Source organism: Mytilus californianus, unplaced genomic scaffold, assembly GCF_021869535.1.
Source record: "Mytilus californianus isolate M0D057914Y unplaced genomic scaffold, xbMytCali1.0.p SCAF_4, whole genome shotgun sequence".
Taxonomy (NCBI): domain Eukaryota; kingdom Metazoa; phylum Mollusca; class Bivalvia; order Mytilida; family Mytilidae; genus Mytilus; species Mytilus californianus.
The window spans coordinates 107,221,739-107,249,659 of NW_026262690.1; the positions used below are offsets into that span (position 1 = coordinate 107,221,739).

A 27,921-nucleotide genomic window follows, 5' to 3' on the forward strand; every position below is an offset into this window, starting at 1 on the left:
TTGAATGCATTTACTATTGTATTTAAAAAAAAACAGGTGTTTATTTGGTCATAGTTGTGTCGTCCTAAAATACTTGTGTTTACATATCACCAGAAAATAAAAACCCTTCATAATAAAAATCTAATCAAATAAACTTGTGACAATTCTACTTCTATTGGTACCAGAACCACACAATATCTTTTTGAAAAAATTAATTCTATAGTTGCTTACAATGACCCACTTCTTTTGAACTCTGGTGGATAGTTGTCTCATTTGGAATCATACCACATCTCATTATTTTCATATATGACGTTTGGTCCGTAAAAACTGATGACGGATGGTTCCTTGTATAGGAAAGGTAAAAATCATGGGACCGAGTATATGACGTTTGGGTCCGTAAAAACTGACTTATGTGGCCGGGCAAATGGCAAAGCAAAAGAATGTACAAATACTTATATAACATAAAATTGTATTATCTTCATTCATATGCACTCATTCTCTTATGCAATGCCGACATTGTCAATCTCTATCTTTCTCTCTAATATCTTTTAAATCTTATTCTCTACTCAGAAAAAAAATGAGGCGTCAAGTTATAAATATATATTTGTCACGGTTTAGTGTACATGATAAATACCCGTTATTCGTGCATCTGACAACCAGAATATACCAGGACTATTGTTACTTAGTTGAACTTTGACCTTGTTTTGACCATGAACACATATATGTTTGGGAATAGAAAACGATTGTTCCCTAAATGCCATATCATTGCTTAATCCTGCATAGTCCATTAAGACAGGAAAGTCGTTTACAAGTATGTCAATGAGACCATAATAATGTTGTCCTGTGCAACCATTCAGTCCTAAATGTATTTCTTGTAGAAAGTCCAAATCTATGATACTGAAAATAATTTCCACGCTACTTCTCATTGGATAGTGTAAGAGTTTATATGGCATTCCAGGTCTGTATTGGTCAGTTGTCTCCGTACACTGGAAACAAACATTATCGTATGTTTGGTTAAAGTCTAGAAATATACAGGAACTTTGTATACCTACAAAATATTATTTGAAAATATATTAGTTGTACGTTATTGTAATTAGATAGATTGTTTAACATTCTCAATTTTTTTTATAACGTAAAGATGAAATGCACATCTAACTCATTTTAGACCTTATGTTTTTATTAACACCACTTAATTGGAAGCTTTTTAATTCATCCCTGCATGGTTCTAGTTGGTGAATATCTCTTGTAATTGTTTGTGTTTTTAACTAAATTGTACGTGTGTTCTCAAGATTGTCTGTGTTTTTGTGATTGTATTTGTGTTTTGAGATTGTTTGTCTCGTGTGATTATTTGTATGTCTTGTTTTAATTCATCACATTGTTTATTCTTAGTCTTCTTTGTCGTTTTCGATACAGGACGAACTTCAACCCCCCCCCCCCCCCCCCCCAAACAAAACATTTTCTCATATCGTTTATTTTCATGAAGATAATTAGACAAAAAAAAACCGCCAATCTTGTATAATACAGACATAATATTGATAACATTAACTTCGAAATTTAATGACGACTTTTTGCAATCGTAAATTGGAACAGCTCCACCTCAAGGAAACAGACTCCTGAATATGCAAGAAATATTTGCCATTGGACGTTTAGCAACCAACAATCAATCATACTATTGTAGTACACCATAGAAAATATTTGTGCTAAAAATGACAAAAATAGCGAAAACATGCGAAAATAAGAGCCTTTTTGGAATTGCGCAGAGTTGAAGTTAATAGATGCCCGACTTTTAAGCAGAGAATAGTTGCTGCCAATGTTCTTTGTTTTGTTCTTTTCATAGCCAGATCTGCATACATCATTATGCATTAATATTCAGATTAGGCAAATACTAGTGCAACAGAAGCATTTTTTAAAATATAATATACAAGAGATATTAAGTTAACTAATAATAAGTATACAAAATATATATATAATGATGATAAAAATACTATTAAAACTTACTGAGGCACAGTGAGTCGTACGTTCGGCGATATTTAGTTGAAGACGGATCATGTCTTTGTTCGTTGAAACTCCTTTTTCGTGAATTTGTTTCAATTTCTGTGAATTCCCTGAAAAGAAAATCGAAGTGTATCGACTTGTTAACTTATAATATCACATGTAAAATGTAGCTCAGTGCTGAAACTGACCTCAGAACCCAAACAATTTATATATATTTCACAAATAAAACCTTTAATTCGAGTATTTCAGCCAGTCCTCCGATTGGTGTTAGATCCAGTCCCTACCCAAATACATTATCAATCAATTGAATTCAATTTGTAGGTCCACTTTGGTGTGAGCCAATGCTCCGTCCGTGTTGAAGGCCGTACATTGACCTATAATGGTTTACTTTTATAAATTGTTACTTGGATGGAGAGTTGTCTCATTGGCACTCATACCACATCTTCCTATATCTATATATGCATGGTTGACGTTATATACTACATTGTCCCTCTAGGAAACTTAACTACGACGGAGTCAATTAACATTAAAGAAAAAAAGGCAGACTGAGACTCTGGGAGATGAATTAACTTTACATTCCCGTTGGGATTGCAAAAAAATTGTTGACATCAGGGCTGGCCTTTATCCTTTGTGTAAATACAATAGCAAAGAACAACAAAATGATCGCTAAACAACCATGTGTCAAACGGAAAGTACCATTACTATGGCATTCATCCAGCATGTGATGGATACGTTATGATGAAAAGTTTGTCCTAAAAACAAAAGCCTGAGATGACTAAGCACAAAAGAGGCATATAGTTAATCCCCCCTTTTTTAAACACAGACACACAACAAATACATACCCACCTTATTATAACTGACAGAATGTCTTATACTAGTATTTGTTTGTTCGTGTATCAGATACTAATTTGCAAGTCTTATCTACAAATTTACATGGATGATATAGAATTTACTTTATATCCAACCAATTGTCCAAAATACGCTTGGTCAGTGTCACCATACTGAAATTGGCAAGAACATAACTTACATTATATGCTGTTTCTTTATAGGTCTAAAAGGAAGTTGTAAATTGAACATGATAGTCACGCTATTTTTATTCACGGAAACAAAATGAACAAATACATAACTTACATATTATTGGGAAAATAGAGGTCGTTGCTATAGACGCTATATAACTTTCCTCCGATTATTTTCAGAAATAGTCGAACAAAATAAACTGATGTGATTCAAGTCGTCTTGTTCAAAGTTGAATGTTTATAAAATCTTCACGAGATTTAAAGTAAAATTAAAATGTGTAAACCAATTGAAGCGATTTGTTTACATTTAAACTAAAATCAATAACAAATACACAATTTATAGAATTTAAAAGCGCATGCGTCCATAGCCCATAAATATGTTTTAAAAAATGTCATTCTTGTTCTATGAAAAATAATGTTGTTTTCAGCAGATTTCAAATAATGCAAAAAATTCTGTGAAATGAATTAGTAGAAGGAAATTTCATTCGCAACAGAAATCATCATCACCATCGTAAATTTTGTTTTCATACATTTCTAGAATACGGGATACGGTTAAGACTACTCTTTGTTTTGTGACGATTCATTTTAAAATTTCAATTTTATATATCACTTAATACCTAAAAACGAAATACTTTAACTATTATTCTCCAAAGTTAAATTTTACCCCATTATAATTTTACAGTGCAATTGGGAAAAGAAGTGACTATATAATATATATATAAATGGCATGTTCCCAAGTTTTCAGAGCCGGAATTTTCAAAATATCTCATGTGCTCCGTTTTCATCATAACATAAGAATATAACAACGATTGTCATTAGAAATTGATCCAAAGAAAACCTAAATAAATGAAATTGGCAGAACCGGTTTGATTTACAGTACCCCCTTTTTTTCCACCCCGGCACGAATGTTGTATCCGTTCTTGGTACTGTTAAAATGGTTGACAGCACAAAAATAAGACACAATGATCTTTCTTACAAACGTTGTCAATTTGTACAATAAAAGATAGACAAAAAATTTGGATAGTAGCCATAAACATATATCTTAAAACAATGGAATTATGACACTAATCAACGATAAATTTGATTAATTAACAATAGTTCTTTACATAGTCACAAAGTATAAAACCGGAACCCAAAACCCCTTAACTGAGGAATATTAAAAATAATAACGTAGTCAGCAATTAATATTTAATGTTATAATATGATAATGAAGACTAGATCTTAAACAAAATAAAAAGGTGAGTTGTTTACTTTAATTGATTATATGTCGGTTTGTTTTTAAATTGTTCACTTTAAAAGTGCCTGTCATTCAAAATCCGTATTTTACTTTTCTTGTCTTTAGGACTTTTCGTGTACCGTTTTGCCAAAAAATATATATCTCATTGACACTTCACATATACATTATGCAACATGTCATCCTTTAGCTCATAAAAGTGATAAAATAATCTCAATAGAAAATTCATTTCGAATTTTCAATGGAATATCTCCGCATAGCACACACATATATATATAAATACGTATCAAAAAATAATATAAAAAGAATAGTCGAAATCATGATGCACCAGCACTCGCCATTCAGTTTAACAACCTTTCATTCATAGACACTGGGCATAAAGCAAACAACAATCAATCAATCTCATTCATACGTCAAACCATGGGAGTATTTTTCAGGGGAAGATATAGCTTTACATGTGCTTATTATACCAAATTCTAGCATATATATTAGCTAATTACAAGCATATTTTTGTCTTAGCCACATATAAACAACATGATTCCAAGAAACAAATCCTATGTCTATAGTTAAACTTCGTATACAGACCATGGCATTTCTTATCGATCAGAATAAAATCAGACTCTGAAGACATTTTAGAATTTGACCTACTTCCAGCTGTAGTATTTGTTTCATATATACATATACGGGCATTGTCCTATATTCAACCGTTTGGTTAAATATATCTTACCAGGGTGAAACCAACAATAGTTTAATGGGTATGATTTTTAAGGACTTCTCACAAAGGTTGTTTCAGATAAGATTAGGGGCTCGTCATTTGTGGCCATTGCAAATCCACAGTTCTAAAGAAAAATTCATTATAATGACAATCAAAGCCTTACACTCATCATTTAAGTCTTATGACCAAAAGATGTTGGTGGGGGGTGGGGGTTTAGGGGATGGGTGGAGGAAGCGGTTCATATCAAATTACTATACTTTCATTTTTGTACTGAAATAGTGATTCTAGACTCAGCTCATAGCTTCTTGATGAACTAGGGACTCGGCTAGAAAATAACAAATCTAGTCATTTAGTCTTTCTAATTTTCGGTGTAGGTCTCAATGAATCATTTTAGTGAGAACTTTGCAGTTTTACTCACAAATTAGGATTTTTTCTGTAACATTGGTGTAAGACAGTATTTCACTTTTCAGTTTCACTCATTTTCATGCTATTCACATAATGCACACATTCTTCATTTGAAAGCTATAGGTCAATGGCATCCAGAAAAAGTGCACCTTTCGGGTTTCTCGATTCATCATCCGGATCACTCAGCAGCATAAGTACAGGTATATTGCTCCATTTTACTAACATTCAAAATTTTAACAATAAATTTCTGTATGGACGAACTTCTGTCCGTTTGGTTTCCTGTCATTTGAACATATAATAGCTTCTCACAGCATGGCTTACTAATGTTGTCTCAACCTCATTTTCCCATATCATCTAACCACAGGCACTTGTCTCTGAACAAAAATTACCTATATACTGCTACATTAGAGTATATAGTTTTTTTTTCAGAGACAAGTGCCTTTGCAGCTAACAGAATATTCGTTCATATTAATTGCGCCTTTCCAATATCATCTAACACAATGTTCGTTCATATTAACTGCTCGATACATGTACATGTATTCTAATTTCGTGTTACTAAAACGTTCTTATGCATGGCTCAAAGTTAACGCGTGAATATGTCAAGCTTAAGACAGCAACCGAACAACACAAAACACCAAAACAGACTTTTATCTTCGTCATTTTGTCTCTGGTTGATATTTGTCTCATTGGCAATCATGAGGGTAGGAATACCCTTTACCGTCAGGCGTCAAAAGCTCATTTTCAGCTACCGTTAGCCTCAAATTGATTAAATCGTCTGAGGTCTCAAATAGTTATCGTTACCGTTATTTGTGGAAAAAAATTAACGTGATTCGTCAAAATCAGTCGATTTTTTTTATCGTCTAAAAGAAAGTGTACATTTTATCGTCATGCACCAAAAATTACCGTTAACGTCATTTGGCAAGATTTTTTACCGTTATTCGTCATGAAGGGACCCCCATTACGTCCCTCAATCATACCACAGCTCCTTATTTTTATATTTTAGATTTCGCTTTACGGTTTTCAACAAAGATTAATTTAAAGCATTTTTAAGTGCTAAAGATCATTTTCGCTAACCAAGGACTACAATTCGGTCCCTCCTCTGATAAATGTGTGAATGAATCAAACAAATTTGCAATCAACAACAAAGTCTTTAAAAAATTGATTGATTGATAGAGTGTTACTTGCTTATCGTCCAGTAGCAAGTATTTCATGCATATTGAGGGCGAAAAACAATTCATTAATATAGAAAAGGTAGATGGACGACAGGGATAAGGGACGTGAAATTTCAACAGCCACTGGAAAACAATGGTATGTTGGATATGGAGAATTTTTCCTTGCGACATGCCATCAGCGGAATTCCTTAAAGGAGACTGAAAAACTGTAATACGTAACCAAAGACAATCACTGCCATGGCTACGTTTCTGATCGTTATAGTATATTTTGGTACTCAGTTCCTCTCTTCTTTTTTATATTCCAATCAATGGATCTATTCGTAGTTCTTGTCCTGTCCACTATGTAAAAGTCTGCCCTCCTGCAGATGAAGGTGCTGCTTATCTCGAAGTTTATACAAGAATTGAAAACGATTGTAATAATTTGATGCCTTTTTCTCATTTTTTTTCCTATAGAGTAATTAGTTTATAAACTAAAAAATACTCATCAATAATACCAGTTTGAAAATTATGTGTACAAGATGCACAAGGCAAGAGTCAATATAAGACTCGTCAGTGACGCTCGATTCAAAACGATTGGAAGGCCAAATCAAACGTAAAGTTAACGAGCATTAAACCGTGGAACTGAAAATTCCAAAATAATTCACTTAAAATGTATATATCTACGGCAATCATAAATAGATCACTCATATTTAAAAGAAACGCATATGTAAATTACCGTAAATTCAGAAAAGTTATGAGTTGTTATTATTGCGAAAATTGTGACGAGAAAGGTTTCACAAAAATAGAAACTCGAATTTAAAAAAATTTTAAGCATTATCTGCAGTATGCCTAATTTCTAGAAAAAGTAATAATCAATCTCGCATTTTTGTCCATTGTTCAACAATTGCGATAATATATACACGCAAACATTCTGAATTAACCGTTATTTAAAACAAAATACGGTAAAAAAAAAAGGCGGAAGATGCCGGCAAGGGGAGAATCAACGCTCATAATATGTCCAAGGGAGACCGACAAAATCATTGCAAAAAAACAAGGCAAACAGCGACGAAAAGACAAACAATAGTCTACAAAACACTTCATTAAAACTAAGAACAGAATAACACGAACCACGTGCACTAAAACTGAGGGTGATATTAGGAAATTAAAAATATTATGCTTTTACAGGGGACATCGGGAATCTTGAAATGGCCGACTTGTCATTTGATTCTCAGAATTCGTCAAGATTAGAGAGAAAAATGAATATTGATGACGAATTAAAAAGATGCGAAGATTCGTTACTTGAAGCACAGGAAACCAATGTAAAGTGTCAAGAAGCACACGAGACCATCGAACGTGTTCTGCTGCATTCTCAGGATTCCAAAGGAGCAGACATTTTTACCAGCCCCAGGGGAAGATGGTCATCAGCTAGACCAAGTATGAATATTTTTACCAAAAGTGTAGATAACATTGTTGATAATATATCAACAAGTATACCAATTTACATTAAAAAAAAGAACAAAATCCACTCCTTAATTACCTTTAATGGCTTTAATAAACTTTTGGAATCGAGCATACCTGATAAAGGTGACTCTTGAAATATCTAAGGTATCACTTCATTTGTAGTAAATATAATTTCTATTACTCATAAATTTTACCTAATCGGTTTGGCCTTGAAGCATACTTACAACGCTATATTTATTTAAGAAAACTTATCTTTAAAAAAATGAAAAGAAGATAACGCGTTGAGTGTAGAGCGTCTTTTAAACAAAATTCTGGATCCGTCCTTACTTCAATTAAATAGTCTGAGATATCTACAGTATCAAACGAAAGTGAAACACATAAGCCTAAATTTCATATGCAACTGTGCACCATGTATAAACAAAAAAATTATCAGCTTTTCAGATTGAATATCTTGACTGAATAATAAAACTTAATACAACAGTCTAAAAAATGATATCTAAATAACCTTTTTTCTAGAAACTGCACCCACATATGTCGATGAACGTGTGAATGGTGACCAACTCCTCGACGACGATGATGAATTTGACCTTGACACAAAAAAGACGACACTTCACGGCGCAGCAATTTGTGGGGACACGATTCTTATGGGTCAATTACTGAAAGTTGGAGCGAGGGTAAATTCGCAAGATAGCAACGGGAAAATACCGCTTCATTACGCAGCGGAGTATGGTCAACTTCCGGCTCTGCGCATTCTTCTCAAATCTGGTTCTATTGTTAACATGATCGATAACAGAATTAAGGCTCCACTATTTTATGCAGTGGAACATGGATACGTGGCAGCTGCCAAAGAGCTTATTGACAGAGGTGCATCCGTTAACTGCGCGGACAAACGTAAGAAGATGCCATTACACTGTGCCTCTGAAGACGGAAGGAAAATGATGGTGGACCTTCTCTTACGGACTGGAGCATCCGTGTATTCTATGGACTTCAATATGAAGGCACCAATCCACTATGCAGTAGAAAAGAATTACTTGCAGATCACTCAGACTCTCGTGATGCATGGTGCACCTGTAAATCAGAGTGACGGAAAACAGCGCAAACCACTCCACTATGCTGCAGAACTCGGCTATATCTCTATAATCGACTTCTTAGTCCAGCGAGGTGCGACGTTAGACGCTTTAGATTGTAATCTACGAACACCAATGTTCTTAGCCATTGAGCATGGTCATGATTTTATAGTCCATGCTTTGATGAATTACGGAGCCTCTGTCAAAACTGCAGACAGAAATCGTCAGACTCCTCTCCATGTCGCAGCTTGTAAAGGTTTGGTTGCCACTGCTAATGATCTAATCAGGAAAGGTTCTCGCCTAGATGTTCAGGATGATGAAGGAAAATCACCTTTATTTTATGCCGTAGAACAACGAGAGATTAGTATGGTGGACACTCTCTTAAAGTGTGGCGCCTCAGTTGATATGATAGACAACAGGGCCAATAGTCCTCTTCATTATGCTGCTGAAACAAAGGATACTGATCTCATGTATCTGCTAGCCCAACATGAACTCAAAACATCTAAAACCAAAAACGTTTACCGAAGAATTCTTGAAATAGCTATACGATATAACAATGATTATCTTGGACAGGTCGTATGGAACCGACTTCTGGATAAGTATACAGATGCAATCATAGCAAGCGATAGAACGTATCCTTATGACTTTGAATCCAGAGAAACCACTAACATTGTTAAAATACTTCTCCGTATGACCTGCGAGGCTTTTGGCAAAGTTCACAAGGAGAGGTTGTGGAAAGCCTGTCCTGAACTTCAAGATGGAAGCGGTGAACGACCACTGATTGTGGCATACGTTTTCTTGTGGCCACACACGAAGAAAAAGGTCTTCATGGGAATTCCAGTTGTGTACCGCATGTACAGTGCCACATCTGACAACGCTGCCGGGTATGACGAAGTGGATTCGCAGTTTAAAAAAGTATGAGAAATTAAACTGACAGGATTAACCGATCTCATGACAATGGTTGTAGCCATTTTTTTTGTTTATTTCATGCGACTCGTTGAAAAAAACATCGTTAAGTTTTGTAGTTTTTTTCGTAGTTGTTTATCATTAAAATTTGAATAAAAAAGACGATAATACTTTTTATTCCAAAAGCAAATACGGCTTATAGGATACATACATATAACGATAAAAATTTTATATGCACCGATAATAAGAACTTTTACAAATATTTTTTAGATACACAATATATAAGTATAAAAGTGTACATGAAATACAATATAATACATAATAAAAAAATACAAAATACGAAGTACGAGCGGAGAATGAAGGATTAAAAAGACCGCGACATATAAGCTTTAGTCCCGCCATGACATTTCCAGTCTTAGGGAGGTAGAACGTCAAGAAAAACGCCGTCAACTTTATGTGCATGACTAGCCATGATTTCCAGGCTTATGGGGTACCTTGTCTAAAATTTGCTTTTTGTATATTTATCTAGAACATGCCGAAATAAAACACTCTGTCATGTTAGTATGACCTATTTGTTTGAATATCGGCATAATGAGACAATTTGATGACAACTTTTTATTATCATAAAATACAAAACTATTGGTTTTTATTGGGGCTTAGTAATCTCCAACAGCTTATTTCAAATGAATTACATTTACTACAATACAAACAATTCTTAGCTCTCTTTTAGAAAATGTAATTTAAATTTGTCTTTTAACTTAGATTTATGATGCATGTCTCTACACCAAATAGCATGCGAAGCGTAACAGTTAATAAGTAGCTGTTCTCGGCTATGCATTTGATACGGTGCATTTATTTATATTTAATACTCCATTTATGAAAATCTACGATGCAAACCTATTTTACGACATCTTTGGACTTTTATGATAAATACTAAGTGTCTGGTCTTTTCTGTTTACTTATCTGTGGAGTATATATTCACGTCAATCGCTTTATACCAACCGACTGCCCCTTTGACAATAATGAACTTTTGAGTTTGCCTTTTAATAAGGGACTTTCCGTTTTGAATTTTTGTTCTCCCTAGTATAGATAAATGTATTTTATTTCTTTAAACATATTTAAGGATGTTCTTAGGTCAGGTTTAGGAATGTGTGTCAGATGTTCGGACTTATTGGTTTTTTTCCTACGATACAGGGTAAAATATTTTGCCCCATAAGACACATTTTTCTTTTCATATAAGACTTCAATAGCTCATAAAAGGTCATTTCTCAAAATTTAAGCAGATTCTAGATTTATTTATTTTTTTCGATTTGAGACCCAAAATTTGAGACCCAAAATTTGAGACCCAAATAATGCCAATGCAAATATAAGGTAAAAGTCAGAGTCAGCCTTTTCCCGCTATTTTTTTTAAAATTAAATATCTCGAAAAGGAGCTCCATAACCTATCAATATTTTTATCCTTATTTTAGACGCATGCATTTTATGAAACCTTCAATATTTTACAGTTCGTGACAAATTTATGTAGACAAAAGCGTTGCAAATGATATATGATTGGAGGGGGTATCAAGTGGATGTTTTTGTTTCCGCTTTCCCGATGTTGTAATAAGCATTATTGTTAATAATCTGCATTACAACTTCTCCGTATCTACATAGTTTTGGTCCAAAATTAGAGGATACTTTGATTTCAGAGAATTGGTACGGTCAAATAATGATTACAAGACTTGGTACAATAGCTGTTAAGTGTTTTTAAGTACTTAATGTTTTAGGACAAATTCAAAATCAAATCTTTCTTGCCATTACACTTAATAAAGCATGTGACAAAACACAAAATGTGTCTTTCTAAACCTTGTCTGGAACTGTGAAGTTTATGTTAATTAAAATTTTTAAAGGCATGACCCCTTAGAGCCAAACGAACTCTGATTGCGGTTGAGCAGGGAAACTGGAACCAGTATCTTTACCAACGGGTTATCTCAGGAATATTACTTTAATAGAAAAGAAATGATATGGGGTATCCATCCATGACACAAAATCAGTACATACACAGCAAAAGACACAATAAGCGAAAAAAACAACGCTTTTATTGCTGTTCTTAATTTTAAATTTACAGTGAGACCTTCAAAAAACGCAGTCAAAAAAAAACCAACCCCAAACTCTTGTACATTTGTACCTGATGAAATTTGTTGGATTAATATATTGTCACTTTTTTTTGTAAGTGAAACTCATAAAGTCAGTATTTCGAGAAACAATTTTCGAGAAGTAACTATCTCCAGATTTTGATCACATATTCTAAATTTCGTAATAAGTATACGAAATTCATAGTTTGAATAACACAGTGTTATAGTAGTCTCAGTTTGAATGTGTTAAGTAAAACGTCTCTCCCAGTATCTATTTTTAGTTTCTTGTAGAGAAAAGGTTAATTTTTTGCATTCTAATATTCTGCATAACACAATAACGTACGAACATACCAGTAACATACTGCATCTGACCTTGACCTTGACCTCATTTTCATTGTTTATTGGTCAATGTTAAGTTTCCCTGGTTAAGACTGTTTCTTAATAAGGTCAACTATATATGATAGAAAAACAAAGGCGATGGGGTATCCATCTATGACACAAAATCAGTACATGCACAGCAAAAAGCAAAGGAACAGCGCTTTATTTCTGTTCTTCATCTCAAAGTGACGGTGAAGCCTTCAACACGGAACAAAAAACTCTCACCTCACTGCAAGTTTAAGACGGCCCCTAGCACCGGTTTGAGTGGAATTATTTGCAAAAGAATCGGATAGAAATCGGGCCTGGTCAAAACAGAACATAGAGGAAAGTAGTACATATCAAAAACAAAATAGTTCCTACGCATAGGTGTTAATGATGTATGAAATGAATTAAGGTGTACATATCTATGGCAGGGTTCATCTGACATTGACCTCATTTTCATAGGTCAATATCCAGTATTCATGAATTGGCCAGTTTTTTGTTAACTAAGTAAAATTGAGAATGGAAATTGGTAATATGTCAAAGATACAACAACCCGGCCGAAGAGCAGATAACAGCCGAAGAGCAGATAACAGCCGAAGGCCACCAATGGGTCTTCAACGCAGCGAGAAAATCCCGCACCCGGAGGTGGTCCTCAGCTGGCTAAATCTCTTTAGTGTACATACTGAAGAGCTATAAGTCAACTATATTTTGTGTATGTAATGATTGTAAGCTGTACATGTCTTTCTGGCTTGCTTTATCTGTCCATGACCCAAGACTATCAACATAAAATAAATTATGAATAGTAAAGCTATAGGCCAGACAGTGTTTGGTGTTTGGGTTCCTTGCAATGTGTACATGTCTATCAGACAGAGCTCACCTGACCTCGACCTCATTTTATGGATCAATGATCAAGGTTAAATTTTCATGATTAGGTCCGTTTCTCAAATACTATAAGCAGTAAGTCAACTATATTTGGTGTATGAAATGATTTTAATGGGTACATGTCAGTCTGGCAGGTTTCATCTGACCTTGACGTCATTTTCATGGTTTATTGGTCAGTGTTAAGTGTTTGTGTTTTTGTCTGTTTTTCAACAAGAAATGATTGTAACAGGATGCTGTTACGAAGTCTCCCAAACGAAGCTCCCATAATTCGTAATTCCCAGGGTCGCCTGACACTGGGCAAAGTCCAGTGAAAATTGGTTTGGTCCAGTAAAGTTATATGCATTAGTGATGCCTGGGGACTAACCCTGTATATCATTCAAATCATCTTGGCATGACAAACCAGAATATATATGGTTTAGGGGTGGGGATCTCAACCATTTACAAGATATTAGAACTTTCTCAAATGGCAGGGGGTCGGGATGACCCCTGGGGACTAACCCTGTATATCATTCAAACCATCTTAGCATGACAAACCAGAATATATATGGTTTAGGGGTGGTGATCTTGACCACTTACAAGATATTAGAACTTTCTTAAATGGCAGGGGGTGGGGGTGACCCCTGGGGACTAACCCTGTATTTCATTTGATGTGCTTTATCATGACAAATCAGAATATATATGGTTTATGGGTGGGGATCTCGACCATTTACAGATATTAGAACTTTCTCCAATGGCAGTGGGTCGGGATGACCCCTGGGGACTAACCCTGTATATCATTCAAACCATCTTAGCATCACAAACCAGAATATATATGGTTTAGGGGTGGGGATCTTGACCACTTACAAGATATTAGAACTTTCTTAATCGGCAGGGGGTGGAGTGACCCCTGGGGACTAACCCTGTTATACATTTGATGTGCTTTATCATGACAAACCAGAATATATATGGTTTAGGGGTGGGGATCTCGACCATTTACAAGATATTAGAACTTTCTCAAATGGCAGGGGGTCGGGATGACCCCTGGGGACTAACCCTAATATCATTCAAACCATCTTAGCATGACAAACCAAAATATATATGGTTTAGGGGTGGGGATCTTGACCACTTACAAGGTATTAGAACTTTTTTAAATGGCAGGGGGTGGGGGTGACCCCTGGGGACTAACCCTGTATTTCATTTAATGGGCTTTATCATTTAGAACATTTTCAATTAAAAAGATTGTGTCTATCACAAACGGTTTTCAATTTATACTCATTTGAAAATTTTTTTAAAATAAAATCCCATAGGGTTCTATAGTAAAACCCTCTTTTCTTTTTGCCCCTCAAAGTACCTCTTTATAAACCCCATTGCACAAACAAAACCCTGATTGCACCACTAGACATGTTAGTCTAACATATTGTGAAACCCTAAGTTAATCTGACAAGCGGTTTTGGAAACGGGTGCGGACAAGTTCAGATTTAAAAGCGGAGACTTAATTACCATAAGCCATAGGTCAACTATATTTGGTGTATGGAATGATTATAAGGTGTGCATGTCTGCTTTGTAGGTATCATCTGACCTTGACCTCATTTCTATGGTTAAATGGTCAATGTTAAGTTTTTGTGTTTTGGTCTGTTTTTGAAATACTAATAGCAATAGGTCAGCTATATTTGGTGTACGGAATAATTGTAAGGTGCACATGTCTCTCTGGCAGGTATAATCTGACCTTGAATTCATTTTCATGGTTCATTGGTCTGTTTTTTTTCAATTAGCATAAGCAATAGGTCAGCTATATTTGGTGTATAAAAAAAAATGTAAGGTGTTTATGTCTGTCTGACACGATTTATCTGACCTTGACCTCATTGTCGTAGATCTTTAAAAATGTTACGTTTCTGTAATGCTTTTAGTAAAATCTTTATCTTTAAGATTTTGAACATAAAAGCAATGGTCAGTAAAGCAGGCGAGACATTTCAGCATATGCACTCTTGTTAAATATAGTTTTAAAATCCTTTTTTTCAAAATCTTATGAAATCCTTGTTATTCTTTCATATTTTTTTAAAGAAAAAAAGGTGAGAGAATCATTTCCAGACAGTTTTTCAATTGATTATATCTCAAGTTAAAAATAACGACACAGACAAAGAAATAAGGAGATATGATATGGTTATGAGACAACTATCCATACTAGTAATTCCAAAGGACAAAGGTGTGAATAGTTACATATTACTGTAATGCCTTCAATAATGAGTAAACCCCTTACCATATAGTTAGCTATAAAAGGCACCCGTACGATTGTGACACAATTCAAAAGAGAAAACCTAACAGCCTCATTTGTGTGGTACAACAATCATAAAAACAAATATGAAGGACAGTAATCAACAAAACCACATACAGAATGTGGCGCATGTGAATGTTTACGAGTGCTTAATCCTCCCCTTAACCTTAACAATAACCAACAATACCACATACAGAATGTGGCGCATGTGAATGTTTACGAGTGCTTAATCCTCCCCTTAACCTTAACAATAACCAACAATACCACATACAGAATGTGGCGCATGTGAATGTTTACGAGTGCTTAATCCTCCCCTTAACCTTAACAGTAACCAACAATACCACATACAGAATGTGACGCATGTGAATGTTTGCGAGTGCTTAATCCTCCCCTTAAGGATGTTCGATCCTCGTGGTTTTTATATTTTGCCAGATATTCGGAATCCTCTTGTTTTATCCATGTAGTGCCATTAAAAATTTTGCCCGCTAACCCCTACTTTTCTTTTCATAATTTTGTTACATATAGTTTAACGATATAAAAAATGATCTAAAAAAAACATATTTAAAAATTTTATAAAATCCTTGTTATTTTTTCATTGTTTTTGAAAGAAAAAAGGTGCCAATGTTAAATGTATGAAAAATCTAGTCTAAGAGAGAATTTCTTCCCGCCAAATTTTCAATGGCTTATATCTTGAAAACAAGCACACGGACCCTAAATTTTTTTCATCAATTTTTAACAGTCTTTTTCCATTCTCAATTTTATTTTAAAAAGCTTGTTATTTTGAAACAGAGTAGCGAACATCCTTAACCTAAACAAGTGTTGTATTGTTGTAAGTGTTGTATTAGACAACAATAGAACAAAGAGTATAGATCGGTTGGAAAGGTTTTAACTCATTAGATCGATACTAGGCATAAAAAAAGATTGAGTGCCATTCTTAAAGATTACCATGTACTTACCTTTACTGAAAGCTAGTTCAAAATGATAATTAGGAGATTTGGTATGATTGCTAATGATTCGACTATCCGCTAGGGTACAAATTAAAAAACGATCTAAAAATAAACAATACAGAAATGAAGGACCCCCCCATCCAGACCCTAGAGTAGCAATACATAATCTGGTGGCAACGTTGGCTTACACAAGATACTTCTCATTTTGTGGTCCGAATTTCTGTATATACTATTTGCCCGCTGTGCTTTATGTAATTCGTTCATCTAAAAGGGCCATATGTGAGCTTTTCTTATCATTTGGTGTCTGTCTTCCATTTACTTTTGCAAAAGTCTTTTCATCTCAAAATAATGGCCAGCGTTTTACTATTTATTCTAACTTCAAGATATCTTATAAAGTATATAAGATATCTTATAAAGTTCATTTGACCAACATTTTATTATATAGCAGTGAAGTTTGTGCTACTTTTAGTTTAGTGAAACAAAATACTACCATCGAGTCAAACTATGCAAACTTTAGTCCAAATAAGATTCAAATCAAATTTGCTAAATGTTTACTGGGTGTAAATAAAGGTGCTGTTAATAATGCCGTAGTTTCTGAATTAGGTTTATTCCCACTTTCATTGTCAGCCATTAAAAATAATTTCTGGCTTCATATCATTGATATGAATAATGAGAGTATGGTAAAGAAAGCATACAGTGAAAACTTTAACATGTCTAATGGTTTTTGTAGTAAAATAAAAGTGTTATTAGGTAAACTTGGTTTTCAGCATGTTTGGGTAAATCAAAATACTATGTCAAAGACAAAATTACTTTTTTTCATTTCAAAAGTAATTAGAGGAGGAATTCATAAAATCCTGGAAACAAGCTCTTTTTTGTCACTCTAATAAAGATAGTCATGGTAATAAACTAAGAACGTATCGCAAAGTTAAAAATAATTTCGAATTAGAAAAATATCTCCTACTGGACCTTAACAAAAGTGTTATTTCTAAAATGGTAAAAATTAGAATTAGTAATAGCAAATTACTAATAGAAGTTGGTAGATATACTAGAACGCCTTTAAAACAGAGAATTTGTCCACTTTGCAAGGATGGAATTGAAGATGAATTGCATTTTCTCATTAAATGTAAAGCGTTAGAATTTAATAGAAATATACTCTTTTGTAATTTAAGTGATATAGTTCCATCTTTTGTTAATATGTCTGAACAAGATAAATTTAATTTCATTTTGAAAAGTAATGATACTGACATTTGTACTGTATGTGTAGCTGGAATAAGCGATATGTATGATTCGAACATTAATTTTAAAGCAAACATAATGTTGTTAAGAACTGTTGTAGTATTAAAGCTTATTGTAATTATAGCTTGAATTAATAATATAGTATGAATAACACCTCCACGCAATGTAGATATAAAATATGTGTCTCTTATCATTGAGATAATATGTCTCTGTATATCTGTTTTTTGTTTATTTTTGTCTATTTTTTGTATTTGTATTTTGTAAATGTCAGCTGGTATCATTCCTATATTGGAATTTACACCAATAAAATTATTTGATTTGATTTGATTTATGAAAATCAAGCACAATCCTTCCCGTTAAGTTACTATTTGTGCTTCTTACTGATCTGACAACTCAAACCCTTTTCAACTTATTTTTTTAAGTAAGTTTCTATTTATGCTTCTTACCGATCTGACAACCCAAACCCTTTTGAACTGATTTTTTTAAAGTAAGTTACTATTTGTGCTTCTTACCATTCTGACAACTCAATCCCTTTTCAACTGATTTTTTTTGTAAGTTACTATTTGTGCTTCTTACCGATCTGACAACTCAAACACTTTTCAACTGATTTTTTTTAGTAAGTTACTATTTGTGCTTCTTATCGATCTGACAACTCAAACCCTTTTCAACTGATTTTTTTAGTAAGTTACTAAATTTGCTTCTTACCGATCTGACAACTCGAACCCCTTTCAACTGTTTTTTTTAGTAAGTTACCATTTGTGCTTCTTATCGATCTGACAACTCAAACCCTTTTCAACTGATTTTTTTAGTCCGTTACTATATGTGCTTCTTATCGATCTGACAACTCAAACCCTTTTCAACTGATTTTTTTTAAAGTAAGTTACTATTTGTGCCTCTTACCATTCTGACAACTCAAACCCTTTTCATCTGATTTTTTTTAAAGTAAGTTACTATTTGTGCTTCTTACCATTCTGACAACTCAAACCCTTTTCATCTGATTTTTTTGTAAGTTACTATTTGTGCTTCTTACCGATCTGACAACTCAAACCCTTTTCAACTGATTTTTTTTAGTAAGTTACTATTTGTGCTTCTTATCGATCTGACAACTCAAACCCTTTTCAACTGATTTTTTTAGTAAGTTACTAAATTTGCTTCTTACCGATCTGACAACTCGAACCCCTTTCAACTGATTTTTTTAGTAAGTTACTATTTGTGCTTCTTATCGATCTGACAACTCAAACCCTTTTCAACTGATTTTTTTAGTCCGTTACTATATGTGCTTCTTATCGATCTGACAACTCAAACCCTTTTCAACTGTTTTTTTTAGTAAGTTACTAAATTTGCTTCTTACCGATCTGACAACTCGAACCCTTTTCAACTGATTTTTTTTAGTAAGTTACTATATGTGCTTCTTACCGATCTGACAACTCGAACCCTTTTCAACTGATTTTTTTAGTAAGTTACTAAATTTGCTTCTTACCGATCTGACAACTCGAACCCCTTTCAACTGATTTTTTTAGTAAGTTACTATTTGTGCTTCTTATCGATCTGACAACTCAAACCCTTTTCAACTGATTTTTTTAGTCCGTTACTATATGTGCTTCTTATCGATCTGACAACTCAAACCCTTTTCAACTGATTTTTTTAAGTAAGTTACTATTTGTGCTTCTTACCGATCTGACCACCCAAACCCTTTTGAACTGAATTTTTTTAAAGTAAGTTACTATTTGTGCTTCTTACCATTCTGACAACTCAAACCCTTTTCATCTGATTTTTTTTGTAAGTTACTATTTGTGCTTCTTACCGATCTGACAACTCAAACCCTTTTCAACTGATTTTTTTTAGTAAGTTACTATTTGTGCTTCTTATCGATCTGACAACTCAAACCCTTTTCAACTGATTTTTTTAGTAAGTTACTAAATTTGCTTCTTACCGATCTGACAACTCGAACCCCTTTCAACTGATTTTTTTAGTAAGTTACTATTTGTGCTTCTTATCGATCTGACAACTCAAACCCTTTTCAACTGATTTTTTTAGTCCGTTACTATATGTGCTTCTTATCGATCTGACAACTCAAACCCTTTTCAACTGTTTTTTTTAGTAAGTTACTAAATTTGCTTCTTACCGATCTGACAACTCGAACCCTTTTCAACTGATTTTTTTTAGTAAGTTACTATATGTGCTTCTTACCGATCTGACAACTCGAACCCTTTTCAACTGATTTTTTTTAGTAAGTTACTAAATTTGCTTCTTACCGATCTGACAACTCGAACCCTTTTCAACTGATTTTTTTTAGTAAGTTACTATATGTGCTTCTTACCGATCTGACAACTCAAACCCTTTTCAACTGATTTTTTTTTAGTAAGTTACTATTTGTGCTTCTTTCCGATCTGACAACTCAAACCCTTTTCAACTGTTTTTTTTTTTCAGTTTGTTCTCGTGTTGTCCTTCCTGGTAGATCCTTGTTCCAGGTATGGGGTAGTACTGAGCGCTCACAAACCTGTTTATTCCCACCAAATTATGTATGTAACTGTCCCAAATAAGGAGCCTTCAATTCGGTGGTTGTAAATGGTTGCTGACGGTATGCCATATTTGTTTTTCGTTTATTGTTTTATCATAAATCAGTCTGTTACGGGGGAGGGGGCACCAAGGCAACGTTACGGATAGGATTAAAAAGTCTACGAATATAAATTATCTACTAAACAACATTTGTGTAAGTTTCGACAATACAGTTTATCGACAAGTTGTAGGTATTCCTATGGGCATCAATTGCCCCCTTTAATTGCAAACTTGTTCCTGTATTGTTACGAATCATTGTTTATGGCAAAACTCAGTAAAGATCCGTTTAAATTCCATTTAATTGATAAATTCAACAACACTGACCGTTACCTTGATAAAATATATCTTTTTTATCAAAATAATCAGAAATTCCCTTATTTACTGCAGAAATTTGCCCGAGGGAACTTACTTTAGATGAATCTAATATCACAGCAATCATTGTCCTTTAATCGATTTGGATATTTCAGTTTCACACAAGAAAATCAAAACAAAAATTTACAACAAAAGAGGGGATTTTTCGTTCCCTATTGTTAATTTTCCTTTTTTGGACGACGTTGTCACCTTGGTCCCTTCTTGTTAGCTATGCTCGTGTCTGTAGTGACGTTTAAGACTTCAATGAACGTCATCTATGTATAACATGTAAATTACTAAGGCTTGCATTTTCTAACCATAAATTATTTAAAACTTTTACTAAATTCTTTCATAGATACAAAGATTTGATTTTGAAGTTTAAATGTACCTGTAAAATTGTTATTAAAACCGGAATATTACATCCTTATTTTCAAAATTATGAAAACTTTTGATATACAATAAGGAAAACTTATTATCCAACATAATATCGATAGTATTTACTTATATGTTGCAATACTTAGAATTGCACAAGGCTTTTTCGTAATGTTTATGACGTCATTACACTAAATCCGTTGGATTTGTACTGATTGATACTTTAATATGGGAGAACATGATTTATTTACTAGTTGTTATTGGCTTTGAACCATAGCTTTCAGTAACTGCGAGTACTCTTAGATCGGCACTTTGTGTCTTTTGTATTTATGTTAGTTGTTGTTCGTTTTTTTTTTGTTTTTTTTTTTGTGCTTCGTGTCGATCTGACGAGTCAAGTTTTTCGAACTGAATTTTTATATTGTGTTCTTTTGTTGTGCTGTAACAACACTGTCTTAGGTAAAGGAGATGATTGAGTGCCCGCAAACCTGTTTAACACTCCCACATTCTATATGTGCCTGTCCCAAGTCATTAGCATGTAATTGAATAGTTGTTGCTGTCTATCACATTTGTTTTTCGTTTAGTGTTTAGTCATAAATCAGGTCGCTGATTTTTTTCGTTTGAATTGTTTCCCATTTTGTCATGTTGGGGCTTTTTATCGCTGTCTTTACGGAATGGGTTTTGCTTATTGCTTAAGAAAGTACTGTGACATATAGTTACGTAAATCCACTTCATTTGGACTATGTCGGATAGTTGTCTCATTGTCACAATCATACCACATCTCCCTATTTTATATTAACCATCAATGTAGCTTCATAAAAGGGGGAGGGGGCGAAATCTGCTTCTGACCTATATTTGATTACATCCATGTCACTTGGATTTTAGTAAATAACTCATTGTCTCATTACAAATCATACCACATATCACATCCCCTTGTTTTGATATCGTACTTGTATGATGCATTTTTCTCAACTATTCAGTCTTTCTATGTTGTAATGTTACTCTACTATTTCAGGTTAGGGTGAAGGTTAGCGCCTGTTAAAACATTTAAACCTGCTGCATTTGTTTGCACCTGTACTAAGTCAGGAACCTGATGTTCAGTGGTTGTCGTTTGTTGATTTGGTTCTTAAGTGTTTCTCGTTTCTCGTTTTTTTTATATAGATGAGACCGTTGGTTTTCCTGTTTGAATTGTTTTACACTAGTTATTTCGGAGCCCTTTATAGATTGCTGTTCGGTGTGAGCCAAGGCTTCGTGTTGAAGGCCGTACTTTGACCTATAATTGTTTACTTTTTACACATTGTGACTTGGATGGAGAGTTGTCTTATTGGCACTCATACCACATCTTCTTATTTATATATAGCAGGTCAACAACAAAAATTGAATATACTAAACAAAACTTTCATTTACACAAAACACTGAAAACACGAAGCATAACGAAACATATACTGGATACCCTGACAATATACCACTTACATAGAAGACCTCCGCTATGTTTAGTGTTTAGCAGAATGATAAAACAGTTATCTCCCTTAGTCGTTTTTGCATATTAGATGTGTGATTGAATCGATCAAACTTAAAGGGTAACAGAATATGTGTATTGCATTTTTTATTAAATTAAGTTGATCCTCCTTTAAAAATGACACACAAAACTATTTAATTGATATGACATATTTAATTGCTATATTTCGTATACTTAGTATACATTGAAAGATTGTTCTATTGATTAATTATTGCTTGTTTCTGGTTAAAGCACTTAATATTCTTCCCCTTCTTCTTCTCCCTCGCCTTCAACTGAATCTACACCGACTTCTTCGTAGTCCTTCTCTAGGGCAGCCAAATCTTCACGGGCCTCTGAGAATTCTCCTTCTTCCATACCTTCTCCGACGTACCAATGAACGAAAGCACGCTTGGCGTACATCAAGTCGAATTTGTGGTCAAGACGAGCCCATGCCTCAGCAATGGCAGTGGTGTTACTCAACATACATAATGCTCTCTGCACCTTAGCCAAGTCACCTCCTGGTACAACGGTTGGTGGTTGGTAATTGATGCCAACTTTGAAACCAGTTGGACACCAGTCGACGAACTGGATGGTTCTCTTTGTCTTGATGGTAGCAATAGCGGCATTGACATCTTTAGGAACAACATCTCCTCTGTACAACATACAGCAAGCCATGTATTTGCCGTGTCTTGGATCGCATTTGACCATCTGATTTGCTGGTTCGAACACTGCGTTTGTAATTTCAGCTACAGATAATTGTTCGTGATAAGCTTTTTCAGCAGAGATAACTGGTGCGTATGTAGCAAGAGGGAAATGGATACGTGGGTATGGTACCAAGTTGGTCTGGAACTCGGTCAAGTCAACGTTCAAAGCACCGTCGAATCTGAGGGAAGCAGTAATTGAACTGACGATCTGGCCGATTAGACGGTTAAGGTTTGTATAGGTTGGTCTCTCAATGTCCAAGTTACGTCTGCAGATATCGTAGATGGCTTCGTTGTCTACCATGAATGCGCAGTCGGAGTGTTCAAGAGTTGTGTGAGTGGTCAAGATGGAGTTGTATGGTTCTACGACGGCAGTGGAGACTTGAGGTGATGGGTAGATGGCGAATTCAAGTTTTGATTTCTTTCCGTAATCTACACTAAGACGTTCCATGAGAAGAGATGTAAATCCTGATCCAGTACCACCACCAAAGCTGTGGAAGATGAGGAATCCCTGGAGACCAGTACATTGATCAGCCAATTTACGGACTCTGTCCAAAACATGATCGACAAGTTCCTTACCAATTGTGTAATGACCTCTGGCGTAATTGTTTGCAGCATCTTCCTTCCCTGTAATCAGTTGTTCTGGGTGGAAGAGTTGACGATAAGTACCAGTTCTGACCTCATCTAAAAGGGAAAGAAATATAATGTATATTCTTATTTAATTTAATGACAAGCCTGTCATATCAGCCGTATGAAAATTATGGAACTTAAACAAATAACGGAAGTCTTGCATGACCAAATAATTAAAATTTCAACATTTGACTGAAACCGTGATTTATACTTATAAAAATATTTTCTTGTAAACATATCAGTTGCTGGAAATTTTTTTTTATCCGAACAGTGCACATTTCAACATCTTAAGCTACCAACTGTTTAACTTTAGAGAATATGTTTTTCATCCAAAACAATGTTATTTTATTTCTTTAATTTTGGATGCTTTCGTAGTTTTCTAGACATTTAAATGGTACTATTGTGGGGAAGTTTTAGTCAGTAGATTCTTTTCGATCTATCGTCGTTTTTCTCTAAATCAAAAGACAGATTTCAATCGAACCGCCCTAATCCAGTGAAAATTAAATGATTGCTCCTAATATCAATACAGTTTGGAAGCTTAAGGCAACAGGGAATAGAAATGGGGCATGTAAACCAAAATTTATTTAGATAAAACAGTATCTTACATCGAATGCTGCATATTCAAATAAAAATGGTGAACATTCTCGCTACACTGCTGCAACTACATAAGCCAACGATCAGTATTTCTTTTATTACATACTATTTTCTTTTACGTTTATATATATTCTGTTTTTTAACTATCTACGAGTAATGAAATTATCGTATACAAAATAAACGGAATCCTTATATGCAAAGAATTGCTATCAACTTACCGACAACAGTAGGTTCCAGATCAACAAAGACAGCCCTTGGTACGTGTTTACCAGATCCTGTCTCACTGAAGAAGGTGTTGAAGGAGTCGTCACCGCCTCCAATGGTCTTATCTGAGGGCATCTGACCATCAGGCTGGATACCGTGCTCCAAACAGTATAGTTCCCAGCAGGCATTTCCGGTCTGAACTCCGGCCTGTCCGACGTGGATAGAAATGCATTCCCTCTAAAAGAGTAACATACAATATGTTCAATAATGATAAACAAAAAGAAGAAAGTAATACATATATTTAAACTATCATTTTTCAAATAATTAACAACTTTTTTGGCAATTGATCATTTTTACAAATGTGAAATGGTAACGCAAATTGCGATTTTTCACAAGCATATAAAAAAAAGCCTGATCTGAGTTTAACCTTTCAATTCTGAAAGAATAATCCGAAAAAAAATCCAAAATATCTATGTAGAACATCTTCGTATCCCATGATCTTGTTAAAAACTGAGTAAATTCTAAAATATTCGATTTAAGCAAATATAAGCATACAAATAAAAAAATCATGATATCATCATTATAAAATGATATATATATATATAAAAAAATACCTAAGGCTTACCATATTGATTAGCGAAGATAAATGTCAAAGCAAATTTGCGTTAAAATCTTTCAGGGAACTCACGAAGACCTTAAAGAGTCGTTGTGAGGCTCTGTGTGTGTTTGTGAGACAGTTTGGAAACACTTGAATATATACACCCATGTAATCCCCTAGGTTACAAAACACAATTCAAGTCTAAACATGTATGACATAATGATAAACAATTAAAGACTGTAGCACTTTTAATTATGTATGGTTTATAACAGTTTTACAGATTATAAGATCACTGTCTATTGTTATTATAATTATATATGTTTATTCTCACAAACCAAATTACAAAGGTAAACAGATAATTATATATATTTTAATACTATAACATAAATAAATAATGTACGGAAGTAGATAGAGGCATTTACAGTTGTTCATCAAGAAAAGTTAAATTTGTTATTGATCTCCTTAATAAGTCTACATAGCTCATTCAGTTCTGAACATGTTTTGGAATTCATTAAGTCATGAAACGTCAACGTGTTAGGTCTATTCCTATATAATTTAATTTTGGATGTAACGCGTCTTCTGATTGGCTGACGTTGTTTTGTTTATAAGCTCATAGAAATAATTTTGTCATGTGACCATGACGTCATCAACGTTTTTTCATGGTTTACTACGGTTTAAAATGGAATTTAGAATTAAATTATAAGAAATGACTGTAATATTTTTTCTGTCTATTCGAAATAACATAAAAAATGTGGTGCACACTTTAAAATAATCCGCTACGCGGGTTATTCAGTGTGCACCACATTTTTGATGTTATTTCTTCATAGACAGAAAAAATATTACAGTCATTCCTTAAATAATGAAATGTAATACATTGTTTTCTACAGTTATCAAAGGCTGAACAATTAAAAATGCAATGGTATTCATCACCAATGGCATCTAAATTACACAATACACACTTTCTGTTTTCTTTCTCTAAGTTTTGCCATCTTCCAGTTTCGATTGGAAATTTCGGGTTCAGAGTTTGAAATTTTAAAAATAGAGATATCTGTCTGTCATCCAAAATACTAAAATATTTCTCAAACTCCAGAGTATCCTTAAATAAACGATAATTCAATACTTTTGGTGATTCCTGTATGCTTGCTAGCCAATTTTGTTTGAACTGATCTATTAAGTTCTGTTTGATGGTTACATGTAGCCATGTTTTGTTAACAAAAAAGATGTTGTTCCAGACATTTGACAAGCCACACGTGTCTAAAATTGATTTGACTTGTTTTAACCATAAAATATTTGTATCATATTTGGCAGTGGCTAAGTTATACAAAATAAAAGGTAATTTGTCAGGTTTTCCAGGTTTTCCAGGTACCAACTTATCCAATAATTAATCATTCGTAATTTGATAGAAATTTCTAATGGATATCTTCCCTATTCACCATAGATCATAAAATCAAGAGTAGACTTTTTTACTCCAAGTAATATTTTACAAAATTTTATATGAACTCTTTCGATTATTAAATTATTTCCAAAACCCCAAACTTCAGACCCATACAGAATTAAGTATTGGTTTGACAATTTTGTCAAATAAATCAAGTTGGCATTCAACTGACAGATTATATACTCTTCATTTTCGAATAATGTGTTGCTTTTTCACATTATTTTTTTTAGCTCTGGAAAATTTTCCTGACCTAGACAGTAGGACACCAAGATAAGTAAATTCACTGACAATATCTAATATTATAGCATCATACTTAAAGACAATATTCTGTGGAAGTCTACCTTGTGAAAAAATTACAATCTTACTCTTTTACTCTTAATTTCCATAACTCACAATAGGTAGGTATCAATTATGGTTTTGAAATAATATTAAAAGTCCCGCAAGGAATTTATTAATGATTTTTATTGTTACTGGTTGCAACATAACTTTTAAATAAATATACTGTTCCCAGAGTAAACACGTAAATTACAATTCAAAGTTAAATTCTACGTGGCTTTTTTTATTAAATAAATCCAGAGACATATACACACATATGTGTACATGTGTCTCTGATAAATCCAATCCAATATAGTTTATACATAAATATTAATAATTATTATTATTATTTGATAATAAATTTTTATTATTTTCAATTATAAAGTACTTTACTATCGTGGTATAATGTAAGAAATTTTGAAATATCATAACTATTTAATTCTGCCCATTTAATTCCTTGCTTAATTTGTTAGACGTGTATATTTCGTCGTGTTAGACGTGTATATTGTTGAACAATTCGTCGAAAGCTACAATTCTCAACTTAAGTCAATGATCGACAAACATGCTCCAATTCAGTCAAAGACAATAACAATTCGACCTAATACTGAATGGTACACCGACGAGCTACGAAATTCTAAAATGGAACTTCGGAGGGCGGAGCGAAAAATGCTAAAGACCAAATTGACTGTTCATCAACAAATTTACAAAGAAAAGTGTCTCCAGGCAAATAAACAGCTTCTAAAATGTAAGAGAGACTATAATTCGAACAAAATTACCGAGATTAGTAGCGATCAGAAACAGTTACATAAAATAACTGGAGATTTAATGGGGAACAAGCGTGAAGTGGTTCTCCCTTCGTCTCACGATGAAAAGGATTTAGCAAATAGGTTTTGTGAATTTTTTCTTGGAAAAATTGATACCATTCGAAATGGATTATGTGCATCGATC

The 27,921-nt window shown here is 33.8% G+C and overlaps 2 protein-coding genes and 1 long non-coding RNA gene across 3 annotated transcripts; 1 reads left to right on the top strand and 2 right to left on the bottom strand.

Annotated features, from left to right (window-relative positions):
- Positions 1 to 987: 987 nt before the first annotated feature.
- On the bottom strand, positions 988 to 3,085 carry LOC127739038 (uncharacterized). Its single transcript, XR_008000251.1, has 3 exons — positions 3,002 to 3,085; positions 1,978 to 2,084; positions 988 to 1,027 (listed from the first exon to the last, which is right to left on the bottom strand). It is a non-coding gene; the product is annotated as an uncharacterized LOC127739038 (long non-coding RNA).
- Positions 3,086 to 4,094: 1,009 nt separating this feature from the next.
- On the top strand, positions 4,095 to 10,091 carry LOC127739032 (serine/threonine-protein phosphatase 6 regulatory ankyrin repeat subunit A-like). Its single transcript, XM_052250590.1, has 3 exons — positions 4,095 to 4,228; positions 7,681 to 7,929; positions 8,473 to 10,091. The coding sequence occupies exons 2-3, from the start codon at positions 7,701 to 7,703 to the stop codon at positions 9,942 to 9,944; spliced, it is 1,701 nt and encodes a 566-aa protein (XP_052106550.1). The 5' UTR covers positions 4,095 to 4,228; positions 7,681 to 7,700; the 3' UTR covers positions 9,945 to 10,091.
- A 12,534-nt stretch (positions 10,092 to 22,625) lies between these two features.
- On the bottom strand, positions 22,626 to 25,344 carry LOC127739033 (tubulin alpha-1A chain-like). The gene is made up of 3 exons (XM_052250592.1): positions 25,251 to 25,344; positions 24,640 to 24,862; positions 22,626 to 23,881 (listed from the first exon to the last, which is right to left on the bottom strand). Exons 1-3 carry the CDS (start codon positions 25,251 to 25,253, stop codon positions 22,752 to 22,754), a joined length of 1,356 nt encoding a protein of 451 aa, XP_052106552.1. The 5' UTR covers positions 25,254 to 25,344; the 3' UTR covers positions 22,626 to 22,751.
- Positions 25,345 to 27,921: the final 2,577 nt, after the last annotated feature.

Bases quoted from the DNA above. Each gene is read 5' to 3' on its own strand.
- LOC127739032 (XM_052250590.1), top strand. From the start codon at position 7,701: ATGGCCGACTTGTCATTTGATTCTCAGAATTCGTCAAGATTAGAGAGA. The intron at 7,930-8,472 runs GTATGAATATTT...CCTTTTTTCTAG, and splicing joins ATGGTCATCAGCTAGACCAA to AAACTGCACCCACATATGTC.
- LOC127739033 (XM_052250592.1), bottom strand. The intron at 23,882-24,639 runs GTAAGTTGATAG...TTTCCCTTTTAG, and splicing joins TCTGGAACCTACTGTTGTCG to ATGAGGTCAGAACTGGTACT.